At 44.2% G+C, this 12,192-nt stretch overlaps 1 protein-coding gene across 2 annotated transcripts; it reads left to right on the top strand.

Annotated features, from left to right (window-relative positions):
- The first annotated feature begins 1,662 nt into the window (after positions 1-1,662).
- Rbm43 (RNA binding motif protein 43) lies at positions 1,663-11,833 on the top strand. 2 transcript variants are annotated; one of them, NM_001437724.1, is given in 5 exon segments: positions 1,663-1,707; positions 4,212-4,330; positions 6,336-6,525; positions 9,577-9,656; positions 10,362-11,833. In NM_001437724.1, coding segments are annotated over 4 exon segments (1,032 nt in total). In that variant the 5' UTR covers positions 1,663-1,707; positions 4,212-4,327; the 3' UTR covers positions 11,121-11,833.
- Positions 11,834-12,192: the final 359 nt, after the last annotated feature.

The following is a 12,192-nucleotide window of genomic DNA, read 5'->3' as shown; positions in this document are numbered from 1 at the left end:
TTTGAGGCTATCTGCACATTTACACCTTTGCACATCATTGTGTTTTGATAATGCTAGAACAGGAAGACCTTTACCTTAGCCATGGTAAAGGTAAAAGCTACCAGACATACTGGGGGAAAAAAAGAGCAAAAGAACAGCCTACTAATTTTATTAATAGCTTATCAGCATTGAATGTGAAGCAGAGGCCATCAGACAGAAACAGCCAAAGGCCCAAAGAAAACAAGTTTTTCTGCTCAAGGTAGATAAATAATGGACAGCTTTGGGAAGGAAGTTGTACTTTCATGTTCTGGTTGGCTCTTTATTGCTGGGATAAACACCACGACCAAAAGCAACGTGAAAAGGTCTATTTTGGTTTAAAGCAACCTGAAGGAACCTGAAGCAGGAACCTGGCAGGACTGCTGCTGACCACTTCCTGTCTGCTTGCTTTCTGTTACATTTCGTACAGTGCTGGGGGTGTGAGGGTGTTGGTGGGTGGGGGTGTGTGTACCTGCCTAAAAATGGTGCCGCCCACAGTCGACTCAGCTCTTCTGTATTAATTAGCAATCAAGAAAATACCACACTGCAATAGTGGTAGCACACTCCTTTAATTCTAGCCGAGGCAGCAGATCTCTATGGGTTTGAGGTCAACCTGGTTTACAGAACAGGTCCAGGACAGCCAGGGCTACACAGAGAAACCAACAAAACAAAACAAAAACAAACAAAAAACCCCCAAACAAACCTAAAACACAAAAACCCAAAACAAAAATCAAAACAAAAAACCCCCAAGCCCACCACCACCACCACCACCACAACCACAACAACAACAAAACAAACATAAAACAGAAAATGCCACAGACATGCCTACAGTATAGAGGTAGTTCCTCAACAGAAGGTCTTCTTCCCAAATGTATCAAGTTGACAGTCAAGATTAGCCACCCCAGCCTGTCTGGATTCATATTTGCCCGGTGCAGCATTCCTTCCTGAAGGAATGAGTCTTCCCTCGGAGAGAGGGGAGTAGGTTTCATAGCCTGTTTGGGACGAGAAGTGTATATTTTATATGACCCACTTTGGGGAAGAGGAATCCTGATTTCTATGACTGGCTTAGGGTCAGCAAAGGTGCAGGAGAGTCAGGAAGGGGTCAGAGGGATTTGGCTTCAAGTATAGGGCATGCTAAAGTGCGAATGTGGGGGAGCTGTGTTCTGAGTCTTGGAGAGATGTCCAAACCTTAAAAAGGGTTGTACTTAAACCGGCTTGTGCTAACATTGAGTAGCTGCTAATTTGGGCAAACTGGTTGAAAATTGGTATCTCATGATTTCACTTTCCATTTCTTTACACGGGAGTTCATGCTCTCTGCCTTTGCCTTCATATTTCTTTGATTTCACTGGGCTAGATTTATCCAGCATCGCCAGGCCATATGGTTGAGTTCGGAGGGCAGGATCATAGGGTCATCCTGCCCTGGGCTCTGGGCTCTGCAGCCTGGGCAGACCCGGCCGGCGGGAAGGAGGGGTGGGACGTCCGGCTTGAGAAAGCGCTGTTGAGACCGAGAGAAGCCCAGATGCCCCGGGACGTCTTGCGCAGGAAACGCAAAGGCGCGGAGAGACTAACCTAGCCGGCGCCGCCCTTTCAAGCTGTGTCTCCAGGGCGACAGGAACTAGAAAACGAAAGTGGAACCTGCTCGCTGCCAGCTTTTAGGCCTTCCCGCTGCCTGAGCATCTCCTCCCTGCCCAGGCAAGTAGTTTTTCCCCTGGTTTGCAGTGCAGGGAGGCGCGCCGAGGGTCCCAAAGCATGAGTTCCGCGCGGTCGCGCGCCCCGAAGTGGCCATCGCGGGAGCGGCAGGTCTGGCTCCCACGGGTGGGGACACGGGGGCCTTTCTAACCCCACTGATGAATAGGCAGGGACTCGCGGGTTTCGTCCGGAAGGTGGTTTGGGCGGGACTGCGGTGGTTTAGGAGTAGGGGCGAGGACAGTGACCCAGAAATTGAGGCCCTAGCTAACTACTGGAAGAAGCTAGTTAGAAGAGTCTGAGCTGAGGGCATTGGCTTGCTGCCCCTTTCTCTTGGTGCTAGGCCTTTACTCAGGGACCCGGGTTTTGTCTAAAGACTTAGGTGATTATGTTTTGGAGCAGTTACTGTGCGTGCATGAGTTTCTGTATATGTTTCACCTGATGAGTGAGTGTGTGTGTATGTGTGTTTTACTTGGTGAGCGTCAACGTCTAGTCCTTGAAAATAAACAAGTGTTTGAGAAAAGTAAATAGAAAACAAAACAGCAAATGAAATGTTTCTTCTTAGTGCCACATTTAAGAAGTTTTACTTTACACCATTGTCTGTCTCCCTCTCCTTCCTCTCTCTCTCTCCCTCCCCCCTCTCTCCCCCCTCTCCCCCCTCTCTCTTTCTCTCTCTCTCTCTTTCTTTCTTTCTTTCTTTCTTTCTTTCTTTCTTTCTTTCTTTCTTTCTTTCTTTCTTTCTTTCTTTCTTTCTTTCTTTCTTTCTTTCTTTCTTTCTTTCTTTCTTTCTTTCTTTCTTTCGTTATAAAGGCCAGAGCCCCTTAAAGCGGAGCATGGAAACTGTAAAATGCCACCATACCTCTGCTGAAATTCCCTTGTTTCACAGTATTTGAGTGGATTTTTTTTTCCAGGACACCCATTTTTCTTCTTTACTGTGCACAGAGGAGACTGGTAATTCTCTGCTCACAATGGGTCTCAGAAGACATACAGCCATATGTCCTCAGACATAAGTGAGTTAAGGAAGAAGGGCATTGAAGAGATCACAGAAGGAAGTGAGGTCTTGCAAAACAAGCTCCACAGGGAGCTGCTTTGATTCTAAAGATAAAGTGCACTACGTTGACAATTGAATTAAGAAACACATTAGTGCTGATGAGGTGTGGAGCTTTCCTGAGCTCAAATTGATTTTTGTCTTTGATATTGATGAACAGCTGGAAGGACGGTGCCACCATTTACCAAGGAGGCTGGTGTGGGCTGTCAGGACACTGAGCTGCAGAGATAAAAGCCAGGGAGTCACCCAGCCTGGAGATCTGAAAAGTCAGTTGTAAGGGACTTTGCAATAAGTGTCTGGGGACTAGACTGAGGAACACTTGGGTCTGCGTATTTCCAACTTTACACTATACCATCTGGAAGACAGACCATTTACTGCCATGAAAGTGTCTTCTTTGTCACATACCCAGTAAGTTCTTATTTTTTATAGTTTTGAGGATTTTATCTTTGTCTTGTATTCTATCAATATGAAACATATGCATTCCTCCACCTCCCTGCCCGAAATTTATGTGCTGAAAACAATACCCTCCTCCTCCTCCCTCCTCCTCCCTCCTCCTCCCCTTCCTCCTCCTCCCTTTGGATTGGTCGTCCAAGAGAGTGTTTCTCTGTGTAGCCCTGGCTGTCCTGGAACTTGCTTTATAGACCACCCTGGCCTCACACTCACAGAGACCCACCTTGCCTCTGCCTCCCAGTGCTGGGATCTAAGGTGTGCACCGCCACCGCCCAGTCTGAAAATGTCTTTTACTTGCTATTTGGTTGTATGGAGCCTTCAAGGGCTCTCGTTCACAGAGCCTCTCTTGTACTGTATCCAGAATTAATCTGGCTTCTTAATCCTGGATAGCATTTACTGTAGTTTTATAGTAAATATTGTGGGTGAGATGTGTTTTAAATGAGGTGTTCTGTTTCCTTCCGTAGAGCAATAGAGAGCCCTCTTTTCTGCAAACCAAGCTCCTTTGAAATGGCTTAGCTGTGCTCGAAATATGAATTATAAAGCCCATCAAGTGCTTCATGGCAGAAAGAGGACACAGCCATTTTTATTCATAAGTTTATTTTATCATATTTTATGTGTGTGTTTTGCCTGCATGTATGAATGTATACCACATGCCTGCCTGGTGTCTCAAAGTCCAGAGGAGGGTGCCAGATCCCCTTGAATTGGAGTTACAGGCAGTAGTGAATCACCATGTTGGTGCTGGGAACCGAGCCCAGGCCCTCTGTAAAAGTAGCAAGTACTCTTACCTGCTGAGCCATTTTCTAGCCCCCTACAGTACATGTTTTGAAGAGAACACAATTTCATAGCGACCATTGTCTTTCTGCTCGCCACTTGTAGTGTAGTGCCCAATGTATTGTCAGGTGTGGAAGGTAAGTTTGATGAATATGTTTTTTTATTAATGTCTTAAGTTATAGGATGCATGTGGTGAGAGTGTCATACATACATTGTAAACTTAAAAGCACAATTTCCTTAGGTAGGACCTGCGTGCCATCTCATCTTGACTCAGCTACTGGTTGAAAGGACAGCGATTCCGAGACCCTGCATCTTCTGGGCCATCACCACCACCGCCTTAGTTTTCTGAATTCCACGATGGTAAGTGAGGAGGAGCGACCGCTTTCTTCCATTTTCAACACTGGGAGCTGTAATCTCACTTAAATTTTTTCTTCAGGCTGTTTTTGTACCTCTATAACGTACTTTAACCTGTATAGAATATTACATGATTTCCGTAATGTAACCTCATCATTTCCCCCCTTTAATTTCTGTCAGCTCAACCTTTATTGTTATGTTGAAACATTGGATAGCTTCACTTTCTTTTGTAGCCAGTTTTTGAGTTTTTGGAATTGCGAAGACTTGGCACATTTAGTGGAAAAGTTAAAACTCGACAGCAGCGCATCCTGAGGAGCAAATACGGTTCCAGCAAGGTCTAACTGCTTGCTAAAGATGCTTTCCTCTTTTGGTCTCATGTCATGTGTTTTCTTAACCACATAAAGGGCAACGTTTCTAGTGATGCTCAAAGGATCTTTTCCATTTTCGCTTTCCCCTTCTACTTAAGATTTAGTTCGCTCGTGATCTTTAGGCCAGGCTCCCTTCAGATGCCAGAAAAGAGGGCTGCAGTGCTCATGTGTGCCCGGGCTAGCTAGAGTCTCCAGAGGGTTAATTTAGGTATCTTCCTCAGCTTTCACTGAGGTCTGTTCCAGTGTCTGCCACTATGGGACTTGTGTGCTCAAGCCTGTGTGTATGTGGGGCTAGACTGTGCTTGGAACAAGCTGGAGCGAGTTTGTTACTGGTAGCCGTTCATGACTTGTGTGTGTTTCTTTCCTTCACACCTGAGGGTCTGTGGTGCAGACTGTCACTTTTACTCCACAACCCCCTTTTCTTACTCTCTGTTTGTTTCTTCTGTCTTGTCCTTACATATACCTGCGTGTTATTTTTGTCTCCCTGAAAACGGTTGAAGTCTGTCCCAGTGAGCCGATTTTATTCTTTTGCTTTCATTTTTAAGGCCGTCAGGGTGAACAGAACACTGTGTGTGTACATACGCCATTCCTTTGCTGTCCTTCTGGGGAGGTAGAAGTAGGCTTCTCTCCCAGATGGACCTTACTTGAAATATAGTCCTTGTCTTGAGAGTCCAAAGCTCCTTTGCGGTTGGTTAACCACCAGTCCAGCTCAGGAGGTGTGGTCCTTCCCAGCTAGTTAAATGGATTATGTCTGAACTTTGCTGCAACTGGTCCTGGCATATTGCACACATCTTGAGTGAGGCAGATGGATTCCCTTCCTAACTTGAGGTGGGAGACACATGAAGGCGCTAAGCAGAAGTGGACTTAGAAGGCGAATCTAAATGAAGGAGTTTTGCTGGGCACTCCACACGGCACGAGCTTCTGCGAGAGCATGTCCCTCTGTGACTCACTGTCACCTCAGATCCCTGGTGGAAATGGGGTGTAGTCTATGCAGCCAGCACCTTGCTGCAAGACTTCCCATTGATGCTGACCGTAAGAGGGATCCCCTGCTCACTGGCTTACATACTTGGGTCTCAGTAATCCAGGAAATGTATAGCATCTTTCAAACGTTGTCTTCTTTGTAGTTATTTTAATAAACCAGGACTTTATACACAAGACTCAAGCCCTCTATCACTGAGCTGTATACAAAGCCTCTTTAAAGTGTTAGAAAACGAATGGTACCTCTCCCTGATGACTTTAATCCCAGCACTGGGGAGACGGAGGCAGGGGGATCTCTGAGATTGCAGTCATCCAGGTCTAAATAGCAAGTTCAAGGCCAGCTAAGGCTGCATAGAAAGATGCATCTCAAAAAACAAACAAAAATATTTCTTTATTTCTTTTTCATTTTCTTTTTTTCCCCATGACACTCTTCTTTTGGGTCTTCCTAAAATCAAATATTTAATACTGTTTTCTACCTATTGGAAAAAATAAAGGGATCACTGTGCACAGAACTCTCAAATTTGACTAACGTCTATGTTAGTAAGTGGAATGAGGCAGACAAACTCCCACTGATCAACTTTGTGGAAGGATGTGTTGTATCCCACTGATGTGATTGCACCTTTCGTAGGCTCATATTTAAACAGTAGCCAACTGTTTTCCTGCAGGCATCAGCGTTGACGGTCAAAGATCCCACAGTTTCTGAGAGAACAGTTGTAGTTTCTGGGCTTCCAGTCGGCCTCTCAAAAGACCAGTTAGTGAAGCGCTACTTCCGGGATGAGGGCGGACATGTGGAAAAGGTGATATATCCACCAAGATCCAAAGGAGTTGCGTATATCATCTTCAAGGAAAAGAAAGGTATTTCTTAACCAAGCACATCTGAGAAGTGCTTTCTCAGTGAAATTAAAATTTCATATTGATAAGATCGTCGATGGGATTGGCAGCGTTTCAAGTAGAATTAAAAATTACTCTATTCTGAAAACCAGTCGGTTTTACGTTTACAAAAATATATGAAAATAGCTCATGAAAATGTCAGTGAGTGAAAAAGACTTGAAGACTTTAAAAAATATTTTGCTTCTTGGGAGGCAGATATAGAACATGTGTAAAATAAAGTTAAATTACATATAATCTCCTAGATGGGACAATTACTTTGGGAGTTTCTGGTGGCAACAACAATATAATCACACTCTGTGCTTCTAATCCCTCAAACTATCAAGTGGAAAATCTTCTCCTCCCCCTCTCCCTCCCCTCCTCCTCTTCTTGTTCTTTTAAAAAAGATTTAATATATATATATATACATATATACATATACATACATACATACATATATATATATATATATATATATATATATATATATATATATATATATATATATATATATACTGTAGCTGTCTTCAGACACACCAGAAGAGGGCATTGGATCCCATTACAGATGGTTGTGAGCCACCATGTGGTTGCTGGGAATTGAACTCAGGACCTCTAGAGGAGCAGTCAGTGTTCTTAACCACTGAGCCATCTCTCCAGCACATCAAGTGAAAATTCTAATAAAGAATTTGCTTTGCCACTGGTAACATTGAACTGAGGACTATGGCCTGCACCTGAAATAGGACCGAGCCATTCTGCCTCCCACCTCAGCTTGAAACAGCCACCTGGTTGGCTGCAGATTGTCTTTGCTACGCCAGCCTGGAAGAGGGACAGTTCTTTTTTAGGCTTAGGAATACTAGAGGAATAGGTGCCAGAGAACATTCTCCGGGCTCTACCCCATCAGGAGTGAAAGTTCCATGCAGGTGTAATAGCACACACACACACACACACACACACACACACACACACACACACACACACACACAGGCTCTGTTTGAGGGGTGTTCAGGTATGTGGTTGTGGCGAGGGCTTGCCATATCTTTAAAAATTTGGCAGTAGTGGTGTAAGATGATATTTATGGAGCAAATATTGCTAAATACTATTCTGGATGATGTTGAGAACACAACCATGCATGGAATAGGCAGTCTTTTTAGTTTTCATGAAGTGTATGTACATCAGTGAGGGTGGGTGTCTATTAGGGCAACGGATGTACAATATGTTTGTGCTTTATTTATAACTGTACATTTATGTTTACATCTATTTATATGTTAACTTACAAACGTTATGAAAAAGTGTGAGGAATAGTAAAGAGATAAAAGTGACTGGGTGGTATTGTTTTAGGTAGACTGGGTTGGGAAATTTCTTTTGCTCTTCTAACACTTTATTTGAAAAAAGTTCTCTCTGTTATTTTTATTTTATGGTGCGTGTATGTGTATGCTTGTGTGCATGAGTGTCTGAATGTCATGTGTCTAGAGGTGCTTGAGAAGCCCAGAAGAGGGCGTTGGATCCCTGAAGCTGGGTTACACACAGGAGATTGTGAGTCACCGGATGTGGGTGCAGAGAATGAGACTGAGGTGCTCTAGGAGAGCAGCAAGTGTTCTTTCCTGGTACATCATCTCTCCAGCCCTCTTTCTCATTTATTTTTTGAGATGGAATTTTATCATGTTGCCCAAGATGCCCAGGCTGGCCTTGAACTAAGGGCCTTCAGCTTTAGTTTCCTGACAGTTGGGATTACAAATTTACACTACCAGATCTGGTTGGAAATCAATGTGGTCAGTGTCGGTCTCTCTCTCTCTCTCTCTCTCTCTCTCTCTCTCTCTCTGTCTCTCTCTCTCTCTCTCTCTGTGTGTGTGTGTGTGTGTGTGTGTGTGTGTGTGTGTGTGTGTGTGTGTTGGGGATTACATCCAAGGTTTCATGTACACTAGCCATATTGGGGATAACATACCCAATACCCAAGGTTTTTTTTATCTATGCAAAACATGTGCTGTACCAACTAGGTGTGTTCCCAGATCTGAAATACTCTGTTTCTGTAACAGTTGAGCGGAGACCAGAATGAAGCAAAAGGGGGTGGGGTTAAGGGGATTCATAAGGATAAAGGGGAAGAACATTCTAGGATAAATGAAGGACTGGTAAAAATTGTTGTGGTGAGGAGTGCGGTGAGGAGGGATGGGGAGAAGTATGTTGAGTGTTTGCAGAAATAGGAAGGCAGAGATGGAATGCGTGTGAACAAAGTAATAGGTATGAGGACCTTGAGAGCTGGGACCCCTGTGTGCTGAGCAGCCTGTGGCCCCGGGGACGTTTCTGGGTTGCTTGTGGTGAGGTGGGAGCTGTTGGAGGTTCTGAGTAAGGGACTGAGGAGTGGAGTTGCTGTTCTGAAACAATGTTGCAGTGTGGAGAATACGATCTGTCAGTGGCTGCCGCTGTAGAGAGGCTGGAGCAGAGTCCGTGCGTACTTAGGACACCTCAGTTTTGGAGACCTGGAAGACGGTATTTGAAGATGCTCAGGGGAACGCTGACGAAGAAGTGAGCTTTCCTCGATGTGACACCTGTTAGGACAATGAAGTAGGAGCAGAAGTTTGGAAGTGATCACGTAGATATGTCCAAAGCCATAGAGGTTGAGATTAGCCATGGGTGGTTATAGTGATCAGAGAGGCCCCAGGTCTGGATTTGTCAGTGTCGAGAGCAAGGCAGGGATGGAAATTAGCAGAGAGTTAGACAAAAAAACTTCAGCTGTGTGGAGTTTCCGGAAGGCGGTAATCCTCTGATGGGTGGCATGGAGGATTGACCTTAGGCTCTTGCTTTTTACTCCTGTATGGATTTGTGTGTTTAAAAATAGAATTAGTATCTTATTAACACCTTTATGGTGAATTTTAGTGTGTTAAAGCTCGAAGGAAAGGCTATTTGAATGTCAGGTGTAGGAAAAAAATGTAAAAAACTTACTTTGCAAACAATAGAACTGAAGGTCTCCATTTGTTAATTAAGGTACTTGTTGGTGTGTGTTGTGTCATGGCATAAACACTGTTGATGCTAATGTTTCCATAGTTGCACAGACCATCATCAGACAAAAGAAACACTCTCTAGGCTCAGAGCCTCTGCTCACAGTCTCTCACTTCAGTGAAAAGGTGAGTCTGGGCCCTGGGCTGTATTTTGAGGATTGGACCCCTTTTGTTTTGGGAAGTCTTTTATATACAAGGATACACAAAGGGCTCTAGCCCCATGGCTTCTTAGGAAAGAGAAGTAACTTCTCAGTTCTCAAAGGCAAAAGCTGCCTCTAGAAATGTTTTTATATTTCAATATTATGTGTATCCTGTGATGCCTTTAAAGTGACTATGAGCTTTTTTGCTGTCCTGGATGATAGCAGGGATGAAAGTTTTATACTAGGGAATAACAATTAAGATGAATATTTAAAAAGGAACTTTGAAGGAGCGAGGAAAGTGGGTAGGAGAATGAAAGTTAAAATCCAGGCTTCTGTTGTAGCCACTATTGAAATTTAAGTTGGGAGATGCAGGGCAGGACTGACTGCAGGGGGATATCTGGAGTCAGGCTTACACCAACAGTTTACATATCCATGGATTCTGAAAAGCACTTCGATTCAAAACAGAATTTTGTCTCAAAATATTGTTTGACTTCATTTCTGGGATGTGTGGTATGGGCTGTGAATCCATGTGGAGCAGTGTAGGCCCCTCTGGAGGGGGTGAGCTAGATCGAGAAGCCGGAAGCCTAGACTTTACCTTAGAGCTGAACCCCTGGGAAGAGTGGCAGGAGGCAATGTGTGCCACTTGCTCTGCGGCAGTGCTGTCTTGACTTTTTTCTCTTTCTCGTTGTAGGTCTTCAACTATGTGATGGCCATTCTTGATTTGTCTGTTTTTCGGCCTCAGATTGTGCTAGAAAGCCTAGTAGTAGACCTGAAAAAGAAAATCCCAACTTTAAATTTTAGCCCATTGGGACGCAGTGGGAAAATCTCTGTGCAAGGTTCATTTCTGGCCATCCTGAAGCTCAAACAGGCTTTGATATCAAAAGCTATTTCCGCTTTAGAAAACAACAGGAAATACGCTGGTGAGAGGAGAAACTGGACTGGACAGAACCCTAGACGGGTCCTGCAGAAAAACGAGAACTCTGCACCAACTCTGGGGACCTCTGTACCTGAGCCTGCCGGCAGCCCGGAGACACTTGTGCTTGATACAGATGTTTTTCTTTACTTGAAACACAAGTGTCAGTTTTATGAACCAACGCTGAGCAAATACCACGTCCTGTGTCAGGAAAGGGTGGATGGTGACATCACTACCCTTTGTCTACAAGATGCCCGGGATGGGTCTTACCCTGGCAGCGTCAGACATGTGAAGGAGCTCATTGAGGAGTGGGCCCAGGAGTTCTACCTTGAGCTCAGAAAAGAGCTGCTGGTTTTGGAAGGAAGGAGAGAGAGCGAGAAAAGAAACATGAGGCAGGCTTTTGAACAACTGTGTTGCAGATATCCTAGAGTTTTGATGAATGTTCACAGAACACATATTGACCTTATAGGACCTCCTTCTGACACGTCCCTGTTTAAGACACAGCTCATGAAGTCTGCAGGGCAAAAGGTCACTTGAAGTCTCGGCCACAGTTATCATGGTCACTCCCCCCCGCCCCTCCCCCACCCAGGGTGTAGGTGAAGATTTGGATATGAAGATATGGATATGAAACTACTTATCCAAAGTTATCCAGTAGACAGTGAATGGGACTGGCATTGAATAAAAAGTAATGTCTAAATCAAGCCTTGAAAAAAAGAACTCACTAAATGTTGACTGATTTCCCCTGCAAATCAAAATTATTAGGAGAAGAAGTCTTCCCCTGCATAGGTTGGCATGACTAGTGTGCTGTTGCTAAGCTCTCGGGGTTTGTATTCACCCCACATAGCATTAGAATGTTGGCCGAGCTCACTTGGGAAGTTGTGGTTCTGTCAGAATTGTGGGGGAATCTTGGGAGAAGTCTGTGTGAATGCTTTTGTGTGTGCTTCTTGCTTTCCGATAGTATGGCATCCAGATGAGCATTGTGAGTCGAAAACATTGTGAATCAGAAATGCCTTTAATTCAAGTAGTTTGCAGAACATGCTAGATTTGCCAAACTGCCCACAGTGAGGAGATGACTGCGTACCCGGGTTGCTGCGTTGACTGACAGATAGGCTCAGTGATGCTGCTCTGCACTGCTTGACAGCATCGGGTAGTGGATCAGCACTTGTTTGGAAGAGATTCAGTGTTCGAAGTACGATTTCTACTGACTCTTTATTCCTTTTGCACCGTAATAAAGGAAAACGTACAGAAGATTAAATTGTGAGCTGCATCGTTATTGCGTGAAGGATCATCTGCGTTCTGAGCATCCGCGATCTTCCTCTTCAAATGCTATTACTTTAGTTGGCACGGTAATAAAGACAAAGAAAAGCCACAGGGATTTGTTTCCAGGTCTGCGACTCCCTTGACTTTTAGCCTTAGAATAAGTCAATTTTACATAACAGAGCTCTGCAGAGCTCATCTTGGTTCATAAATAATAGAACCGTATCTGTTCCTCTTCAAGTAAACAAACATGCTCATGGTTGTTGTAACTGCGTAGGAAAAATCTGTTGGGTCTTTATTCTTCTTTGCCATCTAAATCCCAAATGTTTAAACACTTTGTTTCCTTGGTATA

Source organism: Rattus norvegicus, chromosome 3 (assembly GCF_021556685.1).
Source record: "Rattus norvegicus strain SHRSP/BbbUtx chromosome 3, alternate assembly SHRSP_T2T, whole genome shotgun sequence".
In the NCBI taxonomy this organism is placed as follows: Eukaryota; Metazoa; Chordata; class Mammalia; order Rodentia; family Muridae; genus Rattus; species Rattus norvegicus.
This window is presented reverse-complemented; position numbering and strand designations above follow the sequence as displayed.